Source organism: Lepisma saccharinum, chromosome 9, assembly GCF_977018435.1.
Source record: "Lepisma saccharinum chromosome 9, izLepSacc3.1, whole genome shotgun sequence".
Taxonomy (NCBI): Eukaryota; Metazoa; Arthropoda; class Insecta; order Zygentoma; family Lepismatidae; genus Lepisma; species Lepisma saccharinum.
This window is the reverse complement of record NC_139237.1, coordinates 40104926-40127735: the sequence shown is the minus strand read 5'-3', so window position 1 is coordinate 40127735 and position 22810 is coordinate 40104926. Positions and strand designations below refer to the sequence as shown.

The window sequence follows — 22810 nt, the reverse complement described above, 5'->3', positions numbered from 1 at the left end:
TGCGGTATGGCATGAGGCTCTATCCTGCATGAATACAAACGATTCTCAATTTGGGAACCATTTTCTTACTTGAGGTAGCAACTTTCTTCTAAGCACTTCCCTATATGGTTCTTACCTCATTGTTCCTTGAACCAAATACAGACGTCCTGTACCTTTGCTACTAATGAGTGACCAAATCATAACTTTTATCGGATGTTTGACAGTCTGCACAACACAATCAGGATTGTATTTTTCACCTGGACGTCTTCTCACAAACTGAGATTTATTCCCCAAGATTTCAAACGTGCACTCGTCACTAAAGCAAACAGATCTCCAAAAGTTCAAATCTTTTTCTTTGTGAGCTTTTGCCCAACGAAAACGTTTACGAATCATAGCAGGGGTTAATTTTGACTTCTTATCAGGTCTGAGTGCCTTCAGGTTCATATCAGAGAGCATACGCCTTACTGTTCTTTCAGATGCACCAACACCACTCTTTTCAAGTTTAAGTTCCATTGAACTTTCAAATCCATTTGTGAGGCAAATGTTGTTCAAACAGCATAAGGATCTTGGAGTAAAAATGTTTTACGCCCACATCTGTCCTTCCTTTGTGGCTCACACTGTCCACCATATTCAATTTTCTTCTTTATTCGCCTCACAGATGCTTCAGACTCATCAGATCTTCGAGAAATATCTCAATTAGAGAACATTTTAGTCTTTATTAGTGTCTTAATTTCAGCAATCTTTCTCGGTGTCAAGTCACTTTTTTTGACCCATGACTCCCTAATGTTAATAATTAAATTAAAAAATATACTTACAATGTACAAAAACAATATCACTGCAAAATTTAACACAAATACGATTCACTATTTGCAAGACGTCCTCCTCTCAACTCAGCTTGAATTGAACTGCGGCATGTTTGTTCAACAACAATGACGCTTGATGTTGGCGGTATTGTTTGTAACAACAGTACCTCCTCTTTTCATATTTTTTATTACAATAACCAATGTTCAGCCACAAAGAACCCTATTGCAACATTTTTAATGTGAAAAGTAAGGGAACTGTTAAGTGTCTACTGTGTCGAATTACATTACTTTGTATTATTATTACTATTACTATTATTGTTATCAATGTTGTGCAAGGAAGTGCATTTGTACATGTTAATCGTATTTGCCAGGGTTCAAATAACGTACAGAAAAAGTTTCAGATAACTAATAGTCAATTTTGTATAATTTTCCTCTTCAAAACTATTATTTTAAAAGAAAATTGTGGTGTGTCTAATAATATGGCCAGGGACTGTATATGCTCATAAATATCTTTAATTAAATTTCTTATCTAAATCTACTTCCAGGTACTCAATGAAGGATGCAGAGTTTCCAAGTTTTGTGAAGCAAGAAAACACAAGTATTGTTGAAAATTCAAATTCAGAAGGAATTGAATATATTTCAAATAACTTACATCAGAAAGACTTCCATCAACCTAGGATTCCATCGTGTAGCACAACAGCAGCATCCACCAATGATCCTGCGTTGATTCAAGGACCTAATTTAGAACCTGGTAAGGCCAGGTTGTCCATCTCTCAAAGTAATTTGAAATGCAATAATTGTAAGAAAAATTGTAATCAAAATGAATTATTTTTGGATCACCTACAAATTCAACTTGGCATAAAGAGGTATTTGTGTGTAACATGCAAAAAAGCATTAATACACAAACATAATCTTAACCAACACACAATTCAATCTGGTGACAAACAATACAAGTGTGTTGTATTCATAAATAAATTAAGAGACAAGAAACATCTCAATAAACATTCAAAAGTTCACTGTGGAGAGAAGCCATATGTGTGTGCAACATTCAACAAAGCATTTACAGAAAAGGGACATCTTTCCAGTCATGCAAGAATTCAGAATGGAGAGAAACCACATGTGCTTGCTAAGCGTAAAAAAAGAAATTCGAGGAATGAAGAAGATCTTAGTGAATATCTAAGAATTCATGCTCGACTGACACCATATGTATGTTCAGCATGCAAAAAAGCATTTCTAATGAAGTCGGAACTAGTCAGACATTCAAGAATTCACACTGGAGAATCACCATATGTCTGCGTAACATGTGGAAAATCATATGCAAGTAAGGCATACCTTGCAAAACATTCAGTAATTCACACAGCAGAGAAACGATATTTATGTGAAACTTGTGGAAAAGTATTTGCAAGGAGAACCACTTTTATCGAACACATGAGAATGCATACAGGAAATAAACCATTTGTGTGTGCAATATGTCAAAAAGCCTTTTCATACAAGTCTCTTCTTGCCAATCATATAAAAATTCATAATGATAAGATGCAAGGACTAAATGGGGAGAAGAAATTTAGGAGGAGAGAGAGAGGGAGACAAGGAAAGAGGAGAAAGAATAAAGAAAGAGCAACGGAGAGCTAATGGGCAAATCTACGTGTGAGCAAAGGGTATCACGGAAAGTCGTTTCTAAAGGAGAGAATTGGTGGATGGATAAAGAGAGATTGAGCAAATGAAAAAGCAACAGGTGTGGTGCAAATGGTGTGGACGAAAGGAATGTGGCAAGGCAAAGAAGGAACAATAGTGAGAGAGAGTCAAAAGGGATAGTGGGGGCTCAAATGGGTGAAGCGTGAGGGGCAAGTAGGGTGGGGTAGAGTGAAAGTCCAAGAGAAGAAACCTGAGGAAGGGCGAGTGGTATGGAGAGAATTTAAAAAAAAAGAACATTTACCAAAAAGTTACATCTTTTCCAGCACTCAAGAGTTCTCAGAAAAAGCATTGCTAAGGAATACCATACATTCAAGGTATTATGCAACCTTGGAAAATGCAGAAGAAAGTTAGATGTAAGTCATACAATAATTCACAATGGAGAAAACTGCATATATGTGTGTGTGTGCATGCATAAAAAACTTTACAATTCAGAGATCTTTATGTTCATATGGGTCTCCTTGTTGGTGTAGTGATAATGTAATTCGCTTGTAATCAAGGAGTTATAGGTTTGATACATGGTGGACGCACATAGTGGTTTTGATCCTATTCCATATTGTAGATCCAGACCTGATTTGCCTATAAAGTGGGTTTAAAACAAACTTCAAACTTTGCATACAGTCTTGGACATTTCTATGTTGTAAGACCATATTGAAAGAGCATTGAAATAAATAAGCTATCAGTATATGATCACCAAGAACCTTATGTGTAGACAATCCAATTAACATTGAAATTCTGTACCTTGTACAGCATTCATGGATATGCATCTCTCTAGATAAAGTACCGATGCAAGAGAGATGAACATTGTTGGACATAGTGTCTCATATTCTACGTACGTATGGAGTAATACGTGGTGCACAGTTTGTTTATTTCATTATGCATGAGAATGAACCTAATGAACGTGCTTTTATATTTTCACTTTGTGCAGTAGCATTCCACATTTTACAATTACAGAGAAAGACAAGAAAAACCTACAATAATATCCAACACATATGCACACCACTCTTGTTACATACATGCATGTGGAAACAAACACTCAAAACTAAGTATTAATTTTCATTGAATGTCCCAAGGGCATTAAGTGGGTAACATGTTATTGTAGAACATGGGAATTTTCAGAGTATTAATATGAAGGCATCTATTTTTTATATACATGACCTGCTAATAACCAATGAAACAGTTATAAGGGAAGGCCTCCCGATGGTGCAGTGGTAGCGTCGTCGCCTTGTAATCAAGGGGTCCCGGGTTCAATACCCGGTGGAGGCACAAGTGGTTCGGATCCCACTTTAAATTGTAGGTCCAGTCCCGATTAGCCTTATTGTGCATAAAGTGGACTTAAAACAATAAATCAATCAATCAAGTTATAAGGGAATTGTAGATGCATATTTTTCTTCAGGAATTGAGAACGTTTTATGTAAAGAAATTAACTTGAAGGTGGAGAATATGGTATTTGGTAGCATACAGAACTTTCATCAGACACACGTAGATTCAATCCCAATCAATGGCAAATATTTTTATTGTTTCCACCAGTGAGAAAATGTGTAATACATTAATTTCATGACAGGATGCACATCAAGAGGACAATCCAGGATCCCTTTATTACAAGGCGAAGATATTACAACTACACCATCAAGGAGGTCGAAGAGGGTGCTTCATGTCTCGTTTGGAGTGTTGGTTATCGTTTCAGACTAACATCCAGGCAACCTGTGTTTGATTCCAGCAGAAAGTAAAGTGCTCCCCTGTGCTTTGCACCATGCCATGAAGGGGTATAGGGGGTCCCACCAGCATCCAACCACACTTGAGATCACTGTGTCCATGTGATTTGATTGAAGAAACAGTACACATGAAAATGCATTAAGGATCTCTTCTGTGATTAATTCTATGAAAACTCATGTAACAATGTGTTATCTTATCTAGAATGTGTCCAGTTTTATTAATGTTTATAATAGAATTGTTGTCTCACATTGTTATGCTTAATGCAAGGCTGCCCACAGTTTTTACAGTATGTTTAAAAAAGAATGAGCCAATTTTAAACTTTTAATAACGAAAATGTGTTACAGGTACCCATTGAATTACAAAGTATTAAGTAAGCCCTTGAGTTTCACTCACCATATAAATGCTCCGTTTGACCACCACCTGATGCATGGATAAGTTTATCACAATAGCTGAATTTGCTCCAAATGCATCTGAGCGTGTTGATACATTCAAGGCCTGTATTATTATACTATTAAACGTATTATTATATTTATTAATAATAACTTAATAATAATCAGCGGTGAACGATGAGACTCGGTGAAGTACACAGACTCCTCTCAGGTACAGGGATAGTGTTACGCAAAGACAATATTCACAGCACAGAGAAATAAAACCACATTGCTGCAGTAGATAAACTAAAAGGTTTTATTCTTTATTTATGGCAATTATAATGCGAATATACTTGAAAGGAAGATGAGGATTTCACTTTGTCGATGAATTGACTCAACTAAAACGCATAAAACTCAATGTGTGGCTATCGGCATGTCTATGATCACATAGACCTAGCTTGCACCCCGAACTACTCCTCGGTGTTGTGCATACATCTTGGTATTGTAGTTCGGGGCGCAAGCTAGGCCTATGTGATCATAGGTACGCCGATAGCCATGCATTGATGCTATGCACAATACTGCAACCATTCTACGTTAAATAATAAAGTTAGCCTAAGAATTAATTTGGAAATAAAAGGCTAAAGAGCAAATATTGGCTCAGTTATTATTGCATATCTCTTGGTGTGGTAGTTCGGGGTGCAAGCTAGGTCTATGTGATCATAGACATGACGAAAGCCACGCATTGAGTTTTATGCATTTTAGTTGAGTCAATTCATCGACAAAGCGAAATCATTCAAGTACAGATGAATCACTCACTATTTGCAAAAAGATTCTATAGCTCGACCACAAGGAAAAAAACCTTCCGTCCAAAGCGTTCGCGCAACTTCCCTGCCGTTATCGGTGTTCGGGACAGTGTTGCCAGGTGAGATTTGAAAAATTCGGGAGATTGTTCCTTGGGAAACCAGAAGATCTGCTACAAAATCTGATGATCTAATAGTAGCGGATGAACGACGTTCTTGGGGGCGGAGGGGCGGCATAGTCGTGTGCACGGGGGGGGGGGGGGGGGGGGGCAAGGGGAGTGGCATGCATTGTTTACGGTGTAAACGTCACAGATACTTTTGTAACAATGGTGCTAAACCCAGCACCCTGTGTTTGGCGAAAATATACCGAAGATCTCCATTTCAGGAGTGGACATGTTTCAAACAAAAGAAAGTAAACCGCCCGAGGGAACCGACCAACATCTTTCATCTCTTCCGCATTTTCCGGTTAGAGGGTGCGTGGAAAACACCCTCAAATTTGCCCTTTCTCAGCAGCGACACAAGGGATTTGCGATGCCTCTATTATCGCGAGGAATTTTTATGACAGGAAATGGTAGGAAGTTGTGTTCACAGATGAAGCTAACGTGCCGCCTTTCGTTGTCGGCGATTTTCCACAATCTTTCAAGTCGAATGCTAACAATAAAAAATCAATTTGCCTTCTGCTGGGGTTCGGTGTACATCTATCGATAGGGGTGGGCACGCGTCCTGCACCATAATGAGAAAATGCATTACGTATGTGAAATATATTTGGTGAATTAGACAGCATGTCTTCCTCAATAATTCAAGATAGCAACGCTTATGCTAGGGTGCCACCCATCCTCCCCATCTGCTAGAAATACACACACACACCCACAAACACATACATGAATAACATAATTTGTCCAAGCTACGAAGTCAGTGTTTCTACCTCGTAAGGCAAGGACGTTTCACTGTGTTTGTGTCACATCATCCATTTCATCAGTTTTTCATTCATCCATATTGTCGTACTTACCCGTAGAGGCACAAAAGCGACGTAAAATAACTAAAATAGAAATAGAGTTTAGGGTGGGATAAAATACAGCCATCTAAAAATAGTAATGTAGTAAAAGTAATAAAATGATGTCCTAGCACAATTGAGTAGCGTTTGACATCATTTCACAGGTCAAACAGCACTTTTCATGGCTGAGTGGAGTTCCACTCCCCATCTCCCCTCCATGTTCAAGTAAGATGAGCAGGAAACGTGTTTTTAAGCTGGCCGTTGGAGGTTCCATAGCAATAGTTTATTAAGGAATTCTCCTGAGAAATCAATAGGCCTGGCAACGCTGACGTGAGCCAGCGCGAAAGTCGCTTCCCCCTGCCCTTTCCCGCACCCGCCGGCGCGATGTGCTTCTGTGCAGGTTTTTTTGCTTGTGGTTCCACTATACCAACAAAACTGACATCTATGCATGTTTAGAAATACAGATTCGTATAGTGCACTCTCTCAAACAAAGATACATTAAATTACCCATAATGTAGCATAAAATACAATAAGCTAGAGATATACATTACAAACAAGGTGCATTATTACATATAATAACAAATAAATTACGCTTTCTTTCACAAAAATAAATACATTAGTGGCATATTTTCTACTGGTGGCGTCACATAAAAATTTGGATCATATCAGTGTGTTCTTCCACAGGCACAGATCCAGGAAGTTGAGTAGAATTCTAGCGAGGCACAGAGAAGACCATTCACAGAGCACCACTGAAAACCAAGGCCCTACTCTGTTCAGTACAAGATGACCTGGAACTCTGCATTCCAGGAGTATACTGTGTGAGAGTGGGACACCTTATATATGCCAAACAGGATGCAACATCAGATTATTCCAACCAGAAAAGTCAGGACTTGCAGAACACAGCATCACTGACGGACACAGAGTTTCATTTGCAGACACCAAAATAATAGCCAAATATGCCTGTTACTGGGACCGACATGTAAAGGAAGCCATACCCATTTCATGAGAAAGCACTAATCTCAACAGGGATATGAGACTCCAACTGTCATGTCTGAACACCAGAATCCAGAGCGAGCCAATAGGAAGACAACTTCCAAGCTCTGCTCCATCACAGTTGTGTATTTAACCCTACACTGTTCTCAATTTTTTATATTACCTGAAGATGAGAGCAATGTATGCGCTTGAAATGTTGGAAGCTAACACCAGCTAGTAACCCAAGAACATTTGTTCGAATCACGTTGCCAGGAAAGCTACAATTCCTATTTTCAGGTCATTCTTTTTTAAACACACTGTATTCTAGGGGCGCCAGCAGTGGTTAAGTTGGGGGTGGGGGTGGAGAGATGTTATACCCCCAGTTAAGAAAATACTCATAGAACATCCCTAATAATTCTCTCTTCAGCTTTGTAATGAAGAAGGTGTGGCCACTAAGTTACTGAAATTTGTATTAATGTGCACATTTCCCACTTTCTATTCACCAATACTAGCCCCTCCCTTCCAGTGAACATGTTAGCTTCAGTATCAGTATTTTAAGTGCCAAAAGCAGATTGTGTGTATGAACAAGAAATATGTGTATACCATGACTTTTTACATGTAATTGTATTCATTTTAAAAATAAACAAAGATTTAAATAGATGTAGAAAATTCAATTATATAAAATAACTTACCAACAATGTCAGTTTTCTTCAATAGGTAATAGATCATCTAAGAAGTCTTAAGAATTAATCATTTAAATCGTGCATCACTTTGTACAATGTCAGAAGACTAATCTTACTCATATGAGTATTATTATGGATTTCAAGTAATTTAACCAGTGTAGATGGATTGTGCCACATCCAGAATATTCCTATACCAAGGATCGAACGGAGACCTCTCAAATTCTCATACGAACCCCAACCTTTAATCCAAGAACTTACCCCTTTTTTTTCTTCATGAACCACCATATGAAGAACACTAACAGAGGGAGTTGAGACATACACAAGAGTAGTGTGTGTTTGTGTTTATACTTCTCATACAAAAGTTTTGCAAAATCATGTGCCTCCTGGATGATGCAGTGGTCGCCTTGTAATCAAAGGTTCCCAGGTTTGATACCCAGTAGACCCACATAGTGGTTGTAATGACCCCAAGTTTGCCATTACTTCGTGGTTTTATATTATTATTATTATTATTATATCTTATATTATCATCTCATGCTTATTATAGTTGAACGTATTATATAGTTAATAATTCATATATATATATGCCCGACCCTGTGTTCGAGTGGTTAGCACATCGCGCTGCGACGCCAAGGGTCCCGGGTTCGAATCCCGGTCGGGCTTGGTTGTTTGTGAATGTCCATTCATCACTTCATCACTCATCCCCATCTTCGCAAATTAGCCAAGAGGCACAAAACGCGAAGTAAAATAAACTAAATCATTCATAAATATATTAATGCCTTCAGCCAATTTTCCAATATGGCCACCTTTATAATCGTTAACATTATACACTGATACATCTACAAGTATGAAGAGCGGCAAATTTAAACAATTTATATAGATTCAAAATTATAGTTTGATTTGCCTTTAAATGTTCTAAAGATTGTTGTAAGTTTCATTTTAATCAAGTTAGTGAATCCTAAGTTAATAATTTCAGAATTAAATTCCTTATATCTATTTGTTGTTTCATGTTTCTGGCAAACGCCGTTCGTTTCTCTTATATTTTGAAAGCAATTGTTGATTTATTTAAACTCTTGTGGTGTGAGAAGATCATGCATTTTCATTGCATTGTTGCCACCACATACCTACATTCTCTGTGCCAGATTACTGTACATTTCTAATATATTACTGTTTGCTTTTATCAACTTCCTAGTATTAAAAGGTTATTGTGTCTGGTAACACTGTGTAACTGGGGAGGTGTAATCGCCTTCCAGACAAACGGTTAGCAGTTGCGCGGAGAGATTTGAAGTAGCAAGAGGTGATTCGCGTTACGGGAAAGATAGGCTTACACATCTCGTGCTGTACCATTCGAAAGTATTTTAATTGTAATTTTAGTCTTACATGATATACGTGCGTGTGTATAATAAACGTAAAGTTGAACATATTGCTGTTTTTCTTTATTTCGAAAGTGTATTTCGTAGTTATGGATACCTGCATCAGGAGGACAACCTCGTGGGTGACTTCACCTGTGGATCCAAGGGGAAGGAACGCAGTAACTCAACCCGAACACTGGGATTATCCAGCATGCTCTGCTGAGCTTATAAGGTAAGTGTACTTGTGAAGTGCACCGCTACACGGGACGTAGCATGGTTCGAATCCCACTTTAAACTATTGGTCCAGTCCGTGCCTTTTTGTGCATAAAGTGGACTTAAAATAAACTCAAACTGCAAAATCATATATAGATGAAATTTTTGATAAATAACTTTTGCGAGCTGTTTGAAGTGAACAGCTAAGGATGATGAACCAATACCTATTTCATAATAGTTCCGTAATTGCTCTGCATTTGCTATCAGTTCATCATGCTTTAGCTTGGTTACTTACACAAATCAGGTTTCACGTCCCCAAAAGTAAATATTAATTTCATTCTATCTACATGTTTTTCATTCCTTGCAATGCCATGTTGGACTTCTAGAAATACTCATTTCATGCCTTAACTCATATGTACGTACAGTAGAATCACAACTAGTAGTCCCATACCACCACAGAACTAGATGCAAAATAATCTAACCCAGTTATTTTTTGTGGATTTCATTTTATCTGCAACATTTCATTCTGGTTTCCCAGAACTCTTTCAAGTTACATCAAGCTACACATTCAACAACACAACCTCACATGGTTAGTCACACTACACTTCTAAGGAATGAATAATTTATGTCCTTATTTCCTCCTAGATGAACTGGTTTTTCCACCTTGCATGTGTCATAGCTGGCTGTTTCTCCTCCTTCCCTTAATCCTGTAACCTACTCTTCTTGTCTTCCCTCTTCTCCTCCTTCTGGTGGCACTGACCTTCCCTTTCTCCTTTAACTCATCTGGCAAGTTGAAATCTTCCATTTTTGTGCAGAAAGTTGAAGGTGTCTCAGGAAACTTAACCAACTTGCTTTCCGCATACTTTTTTATTAGTTCCACTCATTTCATTCCAATTTCCCCTTCGTTTTGTTAATTTTCTCTCCCCTGTTTATGCATATGTGCTTTGTCCCTGCCACTGTTCTCTCTTATTTCATTTTCCCTCTTCTCCTTCATTTGAACTTTCGTAATCCTGTGCCCTATGTCAGCATATGCTCACTCAATGCTGTTCTTGGATCATCCTCTTTAATGTCTCTCCTATGTTCTTTAATTCTCTCGTTGATGCTTCTCCCTGTCTCTTCTATGTATTTGCTTGTACATCCACCACATTCCACTTCATATACCCCTACCTTTGACAATTCATCACTCTCCTTCTCTCCTTTGTATTCCTTAAACCATTTCTCGATGCTCTTTGGTGGCTTGAAGGCTGCTCTTAGTCCATACTTTGCATAGATGTTTCTTATCTTTTTCTCCATCTTTCATCTGAATGGCACACTCACATACTTCTCTTCCTGTGCATCCTTATTTTCTTCTTTTTCCTTGTTGTTTCTCTCTTTTTCCATTTTCTTCTCTGTGTATCTTATGGTGTGAATTATATCCCCTGCTATGTATTCCTGTGCTGCCTCCATTATCCACTTCATTTCTCCGTCATAGCTTGCTTTGTTGTTGCATAATGTGTGTCGCTAGTTATTACATTCTAAAGCCTCGATGTCGCGTGTCGCTTCGGTCTGAAACCTCCCTAAGAGAGATGTTTTTTCAGCACAATACCACAGACATCCTAGATCCACATGCTTGTAACAAAATGTAAGTTGGACAATCGACTGTCCTCAGCTGGGCACCAATCCTTTCTTATTTCTCTTGTATCTACAGGTTTATTCTCATGCTTCGGAAACTTGCTTGTCTCAATAAATTTGTTTCCGATCGAATGTGTAACCACTACACAGATGACAGACCTTTTCCTTGTAAAAGAATCTCCATTTCGCCGTTTCATATTAACGCCTATAGCAGTGTCAGCTTAACCGGATGTTCGAGGGGGACCAAACAAGTGTGCATGCTCCTCAGTAGCTCCGCCTTTAACACCGTCTATATTTATACAGTTTTATGTAAACAATGTGCAACACTATTCCATTCATAATGATTTACATTACACCAATGAAATAAAGGACAGTTTACATACATAATACTGAGATACAAATAAAAATATAGATGAAATATAATGAATCAAAAACCTAGTGTAGGCATTTAGGAGAGGGTCGTGATAGGCGTAACTTGGTGGGGGCAAGGGGCACTTTCTCCCTTCACGATTTTAAGGTTAAAATTTACAAGTTAGGAGACCTGACCAAGTTAAGCCCCAGGTTTGATTGTATCCACTCAAAGTTAGGCCCAGGCCGAGACTCCAAGTCTGATTCTGCCCCCTTAAAATTAGGCTCGAGTTTAATTCTGCCCCTTCAAAATTATTCCCTCAAGTCTGATTCTGCTCCCTCAAAATTAGGCCCAAGTTTAATTCTTCTCCTTCAAAATTAGGCCCCAAGTCTGGCCCCTCAAATCATTAGGATCAAGTTTGATTGTCCCCTCAAAATTAGGCCGTTTGATTCTGCCCGCTCAAAATTAGGTCCAAGTTTGATTCTTTCCCCTCAAAATTAGGCCCAGTTTGATCTGCCCCTCAAAATTAGGCCCAGTTTGATTCTGCCCCCTCAAAGTTAGGTCCAAAGTTACGCCCATGTGGTTTGTGTCCGGATCGGATTGTAAAATATGTAATTGGTAAAATTATACCATGTGCATACGCACTTCATACTTTTTGGAGTTTATGCGATTCCTACCACTTTTGTTGAATTACGCATACTCACAACCAGAAAAAACAACTTTTTGTATTATCTGCCCATGGACAACCTAAATGACGCATGCTCTTTGTGCATAAACATACGATATTTAGCCGTTCGAGTTAATCTGCCGTTGCACCTTAATCATCATCTTCTATATACAGGGTGTTTCTAAAGTTCGTTTCCAACGCGTAGGAGGTGATTTTACAAGTGAAAATAAATAAACACAGAAGTTCAAGTGACGAAATGCCGAAAACGGCACCCATTCGGATTTATTGAAGTGGGAAAAAGTGTGAAAATTATGTTTACAAGGAAATAGTGGCACAAAGGCTAACCATATGACCGCGGCGAAGGGCGTTCCACAAAGAAATGCGGCATGCTCTATTCAAAAAAGCACATTACAGATGTGTGAAGTTGATGCGCAAGGGATTCCCAAAAGGAAGCGAATGGGTCTCTTGAAGTCATGGGGGTAGGGAAGGGTTTTATGGAATGATTAGCATGGCCGATGTTGTGTTGTCGATATTTGTACATACCACATGCAGAAAGACTGAAGCGTGACCTTGACTTTGGCGTTTCCCGCTAGGGGCGCTAACACAGTAGTTTTCTTCTGGCAGGGAAGCACCGGTCGCTGCCATTCGTGCTTCACGTACTGTGATATCAGCATTACCGTGCATCAGGTTGAAATAACATGTTTGCGGTTGAATACGTACGAGTGGAAGGACGTGAACTTGACGAATTTGGCAAACCTCGCAATAGGCACTGCTAGGTGTTATCGATAGGCACGGCCCATCATGTACAGTGCACTAGTGTTTGTCATCTACGGTCGGCAGATATCCAGCAGAGGAGCTGGCAGACATGCATCTCATTTATGGCGAGACAGAAAGTAATAGCCATGCAGCACGGCATTTGTATGGGGAACGTTTTCCAAATAGGAGGCTGCCGTCACTCACCTTCTTTCAAAGAGTGCATACTCCACTTCGGGAAACAGGATCAATGCTACCACCCCGTCGAGAAATTGGAAGACCACTAAGTATGTGCACAGATCAGTTTGTGGATGCGGTCTTAAATAATATCAGGGATCGTCCTGACACCAGTACGTGCGCTATAGCCAGTGCCCACAACACCTCCTATGTGGCGCTCCTGTCCGAAGAGGGGATGTACCCTTTCAATCTCCAAAAGGTACAAGACCTTTTACCTCAGGACTTTGGCCCACGTGTGGTGTTTTGCCAATGGGTTTTGCATCAGATGGAAACTATCCTGAATTTTGCGAACAGGTTGTTGTGGACCGATGAAGCTACGTTTCCACGTGCATTTCTCGTGGCACACCATCAGCACAGGTTTGCGGTTAATGTGTGGTGTGGTATAGTGCATGACCATTTGATTTGGCCGTACATTTTTCCTGTACGCCTGTGTGGTGGCACATACCTTCGTGATGTTTTGCCTGAACTGTTGGAGGATGTGCCCTTGGCACTGAGATAAGGACTATGGTTCTAACACAATTGTGCACCACCAAATTTCGACCAAAATGTGCGTCACTTCCTCAATGGCTTGTTCCACAATCAGTGTATTGGTCGTGGCCAGCAAGATTTCCGGACATCACTCCCCTGGACTTCTTTCTGTGGGGAGAGATGAAACGCCTCGTATACGAAACACCTGTCGTGTCAGCCGAGGAACTCGTTGCATGCATTAATGTCGTCGCAGCGAGGATAGCAGACACCGCGGGGTTGTTTGCTCTCACTAGACAATTGTTGATTCGGAGTCATTTCTTTGTGGAAGTTAATGGCAGACAGTTTGATAATCGTCTGTGACGTGGTTCCCTCGGCACCTCCACTCTGAACACAGTGAACATGTCGTCACATATACAACCTAGCGCAGCACCACCATCTTTGTTCCTACGTAATGATGATTTCCACTACGGATATTCGCTTTCTTCTTGGTTGTCAGTTTCCACATATCACTTTCCGAGGATAACACATCTCGCTAAACCCTTCCCTACCCCCATGACTTGAAGAGACCCATTCGCTTCCTTTGGGGAATCCCTTGCGCATCAACTTTACACATCTGCAATATGCTTTTTTCAATAGAGCATGCCACATTTCTTTTGTGGAACGCCCTTTGCCGCGGTTATATGGTTGGCCATTGTGCCACTATTTCCTTGTAAACATAATTTTCGCATTTTTTCCCACTTCAATAAATCCGAATGGGTGCCGTTTTCGGCATTTCGCCACATGAACTTCTGTGTTTATTTTCACTTGTAGAATCACCTCCTATGCATTCGAAACTAACTTTAGAAACACCCTCTATATAAAAATGGATATATGTTTGTTCTGGCATAACTCTCGAACGCCTGGAGCTATTTCAACCAAATGGGGTACACATAATTTATAATCTATGGGGGTAAGGCACCCGTAGGAGTGGGGGTGGGAAGGGGATAAAATAGTATTTGCCTACACAGAAGGTGCAAAATTGCCGTTGTTTTTGGGGTCGCTAAGATGAATAGTGACACTCAAAATGCAGTTCAACTCCCAAGTTCATCACCTATTGGCATGGAGAGTGAGAGGGGGTCAAAAATGACCTACATTAGTGTTGAATCCATAGTTTTCGGAGTCGCTAAGCTAATTGGTGACATTCACGATGACCAAACCCACACACATTTACACTTTCTTTTCTTCTAAATGTGTATAACTCTCAAACTTTCTTTATTTCATTGCTACTATAGAACACTATATATACTAATGTAAATTCATCACATTTTCCTTAGATGTATCTTTTGCATATTTTTTTTACTATATAGGGCATCAAGTCATTATTTGTATTAAATTTGTTCAAAATGAAAAGTTGTATGGCTTAATTGTAACCCTATGGAAATAATAAATAATAAAATAACATATGACTTACAATCTGGAAAGAAATATTGTGGGGGTAAGACACTCCTAGGGGTGTGGGTGAGAAGGGGGTAAAAATAATCAAAAACGTCCGATATTAGTGTGGAATCTATAGTTTTCGGGGTTGCTAAGATGAATAGTGACACTCCCAATGCTGTTGAACTCCAAGACATCTGTCGCACCCCTAGGGGAGGGGGTGGGAAGGTGGTGACATGTAAAACGACCGATATTAGTGTGGAATACATAGTTTTCGGGGTCGCTAAGATGAATAGTAACACTCCCAATGCCGTTCAACTCAAAGTTCATTTTCCTGTCTAATAGAAGATTGGGATAACTAAACCCCCGTTCAACGCTGGGTAATCAGCTAGTATGTTAATAACTCTCAGGTTCAGGAGAATGTAATTTTCGGAAACTTGTGAATTATTACATTATCTTAAAGATCTACTAAACTCATTTTTATTATCGATTTACACGAAAAACTCTTACGTTTGGTGAAAATAATGTTTGAATAGCTACTCATCGTGCTCCAATGTAAAGTTTAGGGCAACCAAATAACGAACGAAATTCATTTGGGACACAATGAGGCTGACGCCGCCACCAGAAAAGTTTCGGAATGAACATCCCCATTCACATGATTGTCCTTGCACCCGAACGTTCCATGGAGGTAGGTTTTTAAGACAAAAATTAAGAGTTTCGCCTGCGGATATTAAAGTTACTTGGTACAGGTAGATGTCAGTTTAAAGCCCCACAACGCCGTCAACGTCTCTACCATCTGTGAGGGCCTCTTTTTTTTCAGTTGGAAGAGGGACGCAAGGCCATTTGTACAGTGACGTGCGGTGACGTCCACACTTGGGGTAGCAGTCAGTGACGTGCTCAAGGGGGGGGGGTTGGTGTGGGTCACACCCCTCCCCCCTTTAGGGTCTAGTATTCCTAAAAAAATGTCAATAACAGGAAAATATTGCAAAATGATGAACGAGTACTAAAAAAAAGTACACGTAAACGCCGCCCACATTCGAAAATAAACGATTTGGGTTTGAATCTCGGCTTGGCCATGGGTTTTCTTTGTGTGTCCCTCTTCATCAATTTTATCGTCTCATCTTCGCGATTAGCCAAAAGTGGCGGAAAAGCTAAGTAAAATAAACCAAATCAAGCAATCAATCAATGATTTAATTTTTGTTAATTAGCGTCGCTTTTTCTTATATTTGGTTAATTGCGAAGATGATACGACAAAATTAATGAAGGGACAAACACAAAGAACACCCACGCCCAGGTAAGGGTTCGAACTCGGAACTCCTGGTGTGGTAGCGCGCTGTGATAACCACTCCCCCCACGGTTGGTTGATTTGGTGTTTTAAGTACACTTTATGCACAGAAACAAAACACCAGGGGCGGCGCGTGCCTCTTCAGTCAGGCAGGGCACATTTTTCTTTTGGGTGGGGAGGGGGAGGCAGTTAACCTCTATATTCCTCTTTAAGGTTTTGAGGGGAGTTCCTTGATATGGAGTAAGTAAATTGTTCGAACAATTTGGAATAAAATTAACATTCTGATCAAGATATCTCTCCAAAGAGCATTAAATACTCACTACGTAGGAATACGAAAAATCAGCAACATATGGAACAAATTACATGAATAAAAAAAAACTCGAATACTGACGTCGGAACCCTATACGCTTGCAGTAACTAAACTTTGGGTAGATACTGGAATGATTAGGAAAATGTTACACTGCAGTTTCTCTTCCATTGTCAATGAATTGAAAGGCATAGATATTAAAGTTTCTACATGATTCAATGTCACATTCACCAAGTATCCACTAATATCAATGACTAACTAGGAAGATGATGCAGCGTTAAGTTTAGTTACAACACTTTACATTGGCCATGTACCCCCAGAAAGTTCGTTTATACTTACGAAGATATTCTGCAAGTCAAGTTGCTGGAACACAGACACAATTACACAAATAAATAAACACGTACAGTAACTATAAACTCGCGAAAAACTAATTATTTCATAAGCGACCAATATGCACAGATGGAACGCAACGCAAACTCACACACTAACTCAAATCCAAATCCGTATTACAATGGGAAGAAAGAAGGATCTTTTTGAAAATACGAGGGACTAGTGCAATAAAAAGTGTTGTCAACTTTTCAGGTCGCCGGAACAAGCGCGAAGAAAAGCATTCGAGGGATTTTTTTTTCTATCTTATTGCTGCAGGCTGGAAGAACGAATGAACTGCCTGCCAAGCGTTGGAAACACTGAGCGGTGAACGAGGCAAACATGAATGGGCAGGGCACCTCGTTCACTGCCCAGAGACGGCTACGAATTTTGCGCTTTTCCATTGTGAGGGGACCGTCCCTTGCCTATGCTGCAAATGTTTGGATCAGTCAGTGACGTCACGTCTCCGGGCAGAGCTGAGATTGGACTCTCTCCAACAGGACGGAGAAATATATTAACCTCGCACAGGGTGCATACCCTGTAAGACTGGTTGCAGCAACGTAGGGGTTGAGGGAAAAAAACTAAAAAAAATGTTGACGCGTATATACCGATCGTCTCTTCAGATGAACTGTTTATGTTAAAATTGTTGTGGGGCAGTGCCCTAGTTGCCCTTTATGTAGCATCGCCACTGCAAAACACGTAACAAAACACACTTTTTTGTAGTTTCTTCAATAATATTCATTTAGCTTTTTGAGTTCTGAGATACATTTTTCATTCCAAATTATTTCATTATTCACTGCAAAGTACAACACATAGGACAAGAATGCACACTCATCACGGGTTCGAATCCGGGCCTGGATTGTTCATATGAGGTCCCTTCATCAATTTCATCACTCATCCTCATTTTCGCGATAACCAAATGTGGCAGAAAAGCTAAGTAAAATAAACCAAACCAACAGCAATATGAACGCGCGTTATCTTGCCCAAATAAATACATCCGTATTTATGACTGTTAGAGGCCAAGAGTAGTATATTTAAATAAAACACTACCAAAACGAGAGTGAGAGAGAGCCCGAGCACATATTTGTAATTTAATCATTATATATTCCATACTTGAAAAAAGCAAGAAAGCATAACATTATTGTCCGCACATAACACGTTCCCATTTCATAAATAATAAAACTACATCCCATATTATAAATACATATTGTACAACGTGTAAAAGGTTGTGTAAATAGAGAACATAAGTACTGCAGAAAATTTTACCCTGAATTCTTTAGAGGATTTACAAAACATCTATAAGAAACCAATCCCCTATCTGTCCTATAGGAGATAGACTAGGGGACCTGAAAGCACGTTCTTTCAACCATTGCAGCGGGGGGCGAGGGGGCAAGGGAGGTAGAGGTAGAAATCTTCCTTTTCCTTGGGCCGGCCGTTTCTACCTGGAAACTGTTCAGGCGGAAGAAGAGCGAGCTAGGGTATCCAGTCAGCTGTGCCCGCCGATCACACAGATGACGAGAAGCGCGTGGAAAAGAAAGTGTTGCATATGAACTGTGGCTTTAAGACAATAAATATTGTGATTTCAAAATAATAATTTGTAGGTATCCTCTTTTTTCCTCTTTTTTATCAATTGAGTATCACTTTCTGACATATTTTGACAATTTTTTGTCGATGTTTTAGCGTTTAGCGATGTTTTAGTACAATTTTCAATTTTTCCCACCTCATACTTGTAGGTATATCACGATCTTACGTGACCTATCCTTTTTTCTTACGATTTTTTTTACGATCTTCAGTGACCTATCATTTTTTTTTATTTGCGCACCGAACTAACTTACATTGGACTCCGTTTGTTTTAATATTTCAGTCGAGAATAATAGAGAACATGAAGACGATACCTGTAGAAATATTTCTAGTATTTGCTACTAGATGTCACCACCGGCGACGTGGACGCAGTGTTGCCACACTATGAGGGAACAATTTCCCTTCCCAAGGGGCAAAATTTCCCTTTTTGGACCATTCTTTTCCCTTCACCTAAGCAAATGACATAATAGAATAATAATTAGTTGTGGTAGTAAAAGCAGCATTATTAGCGGTGGTGCAGTTGCGGTATTGTGGTATTTTTAATCGAAATTTCCCTTTTCCCTTTTGGCTAAAAATCTCGGTCCGAATTTCCCTTCATGTGGCAATACTGCGTGGACGCATAAAAGAACAATTATACACGACCTCTCTCGGTCCTCCTCCGTAGCCGTGTGTGTTAAGACGTTCACTAGTTCTTGACATCATGCGTGTGTGGTATAGGTTCTGGTCGATAGTTTTTCAGTGTGAATAATGGCCCCTTAATTTAGCTCATGTTCCTGGTCTGCAGGCTGGGATTCAAGGATCTCATGAATCCTGAGTGAGCGAGTTTGACGGGTTTGTTGTTTCACTGTCTAAATATTCGATCATCACTGCCCCCCCCCCCAACCAAACACATTGCACCCAGAAATATCGTTTATTTTCATGTTACGTTGCATGGGGACGGGAGGACACACACACACACACAAGAACAGAAAAAAAATTATTTCATAAAATAATAGGACACACAATCGCAAATGACTATCGCATCATCCCAGAAATTTTTTAACAACAACAACTCCTCTCGTGTCCACCACATGCAACGAACTACAGTTTGCTGCAAGTGGAAAAAAAAGAAAGTACGGGGGCATCAAAAGTTTATTTCGCCGGCAGCCCGAGCCGCCGTCCGCCGATCTCCTTCGGGATCAGCTTCCCCTCCAATCTACTTGCAACTCACCAACGTCGATAAAATTCTGCAGCTACTCTTTTTTTCCACCGCGCTTACGGTTTGGAGTCCGAGAGAAAGTGCAAGAGAATCATGGGATCTATCGGCGGCAGTCAGGGCTGTCGTTCGCCGGTCGCGTTTCCCCCTTGGACTCGATGCTCGTCCACTTTTGCTGCCAATCCAGACTCGACTGCGCATCGCCGTCGGTGCGAAAATTTCTGACGACCCAGAAAAACAAGCACGATGCGAAAGTGCGACAGAATCGTGGGATCTATCGGCGGCGGTTCGTGCTGCCGCCCGCCGGTATTGATGTCGTCCCCGAGCGCTGTTCTGTCTCGACCTAGAAAACTGGAAAAAGAGCTGCTCGCTTGCTGGCTGGCTGGGAGGCGGAGAGAAAGCGCGAGGGAGTCCTATCGGCGGCAGTTAGGGCTGTCGTTCGCCGGTCGCGGCTTCCCCTCGGACTCGAAGCTCATCCGGGTGGAACTCTCAGCGACAGAAATTGCTTCGACCTAGAAAAGATCACTGCGGAAGCTCGGCTTCAATATCGTAGGTTGTGTTGGGTGGAGTGTGGAAATGATAGGATCTTTCGGCGGCAGTTAGGGCTGTCGTTCGCCGGTCGCGTTTGGGATCGGCTTCCCCTCGGACTCAAAGCTCATCCGTGTGGAACCAGACTCTTTGTTGGCGCAAAAATTATCGCGACCCAGAAAACACATGCAGAGCAAGCCTTTTTTCCCATTATTATTCGGCGACAGAAAAATAAGTTTGGAATTATCGTACCGTTTTTCCATTGTTTGTTGGATGCGCATTCAGCAGGCGCTATCGTCTACACATCCTGGTCATTTTTTTCCCGTGCATCAATTTCGTTATTTGGGTCGAATCTCACTACAAAACTGAAAATGTTTTGAGGAAAAAATCACTTGCTGTCTCTCACGTTTTCGATGCTTGTCACCACCAGGAGAGGAGATTTTTCCGAGCGAACAGTAGCATATTACGTTGTAAACGGCAAAACTTTACTTCCACAATAACTACCGGTAAGTGTAAGCAGTTCTCTTCGCTTTTGTTATATATAATAAACTTTAGGGTTTGTTGTTTGAAAAAGTAAACCAAAATGGCTGCAATTTTTGTCAATCGTTTCAACGACGCGGTCAGAGCCACGACATGCTCAACGCGAATGCTCGGAGATAGTAGTATTTCCTTGATAGCGATCCATCTTGCCGAGAAACGAAAAGCTTTTCTGGAGCTGGTGGGCAAATTGAATGCCGATGTCGAAAATCGTTCGAACGCGATGGAGGTCGACTCGGAACCGGTGGCGACGGATGCTGCGAACGACAGCGTGAACCAAAACGTGCAGTTTCATTTCACCTTTACGACCACCTGCAGCCATTGAAAATTTTCTACAACGATCCGTTCCTCCGCCGCCCGATCCTTCCGCACCACCACCCGTTCCTCCACCGCCTCCGCCACCCGATCCTTCCGCACCACCACTTTTGGTATGGGTGGACAGAGGACACCGAGACTCGACCAACGCACTAAACCCGACCTTTCTACGACTATTCGTTCAAAAGTTACGAGTGATCAAAGTTTTGGGGGGTGGGTTATCTTCTTACCCCTTGACCCCAGGACCGCCAAAACTTGGTATACGTATTCTACACCTCCAAAATCAACAGGGGATATCTGAAGGTACCGGATGGGGGTGTTTTTCGATATATTTTTTCGATAACTCTTACCATTTTCGAGATATTTGCAATTTAAGATTTTTTTAACGCTGTGGACTTAGAAAATTTTCGATTGATGAAAAATTGGTTCCATGACGACCTATGTTTATTTTGGTATGGGAGCACAGAGGACACCGAGACTCGACCGACACACTAAACGCGACCTCTCTACGCGTACTCTACGTCACCAAAAAAAAAATCGACAAGGGGAGATTTTTCGATAACTCTCTGTTTCCAAGGTACTTAGGTTTTTGATAGACGACAACGACAGAGTCATCAATGAGTAAACATCTGAACTCGGTGAACAAGTCAACTTTTTTCAGTACGTCAATATTTTGAATGGGTTAGGTGACTTGCAACGACGAAGGCCTTCTAGCAACACGTACTTAGTTTATGCCGGCGTAATTCGCTAAAATATGTCTTTAACTATTGTCATTTAGGAACCGCCTCAGTTCTGTTGTTAATTTGGAAAAGGTAATTGATCCAAAAATAACAATGGGGGGCAATTAAAGGTTCCAAATGACAATAGTTAGAGTTTCTCCAATCTAGTAAAGTGGATTGGTTGAAATCTCCAAGGCGTATTTTGCATTTTTTTTCAAATATGAACACGTTAAAACTGAACTGTCTCGGATTTTGAGTTTTGTATTCGCCCCGAGAAAATTCTATATAAAATAACATACCTGAAAATTATATTCACGTTAAGTTGAATTTTGATTTTTGTAATCACCCCGAGAAAATTCTATATAAAATAACATACCTGGAAATTATATTCACGTTAAGTTGAATTTTGATTTTTGTAATCACCCCGAGAAATTCTATATAAAATAACATACCTGGAAATTATATTCACAGTAGATTGAATTTTGATTTTTGTATTCCCCCGAGAAATTCTATATAAATAACATACCTGAAATTTTATTCACAGTAGATTGAATTTTTGAGTTTTGTAATCACCCCAAGAAATTCTATATAAAATAACATACCTGAAAATTGTATTCACAGTAGATTGAATTCTTGAGTTTTATATTCGCACCCAAGAAATTCTATATAAATAACATACCTGAAATTCTATTCACAGTAGATTGAATTCTTGAGTTTTGTATTCGCACCCAAGAAATTCTATATAAATAACATACCTGAAAATTGTATCGCTATATACTAGACTTTTTGATTTCTGTGATTTTGGAGAAAGCAATGGCATCCACCACCAGTTTCAATCGTAAAAATGATAAAACTGAATGTGTTACTTGTGGGAAGCTAATCTCAAGGAACAATTTATCGGTACACAGGGCAA

General features: G+C 40.1%; 1 protein-coding gene across 1 annotated transcript in view; it reads left to right on the top strand.

Annotated features, from left to right (window-relative positions):
- Positions 1-3610, top strand: part of LOC145992637 (uncharacterized) — a 41225-nt gene extending 37615 nt beyond the window's left edge. Inside the window, exon 4 of the mRNA XM_083129008.1 lies at positions 1328-3610. Within this exon, the coding sequence (XP_082985134.1) occupies positions 1328-2411 (1084 nt within the window). The 3' untranslated portion in view covers positions 2412-3610. The remainder of the gene's footprint in view (positions 1-1327) is intronic.
- The last annotated feature ends 19200 nt before the right edge of the window (positions 3611-22810 follow it).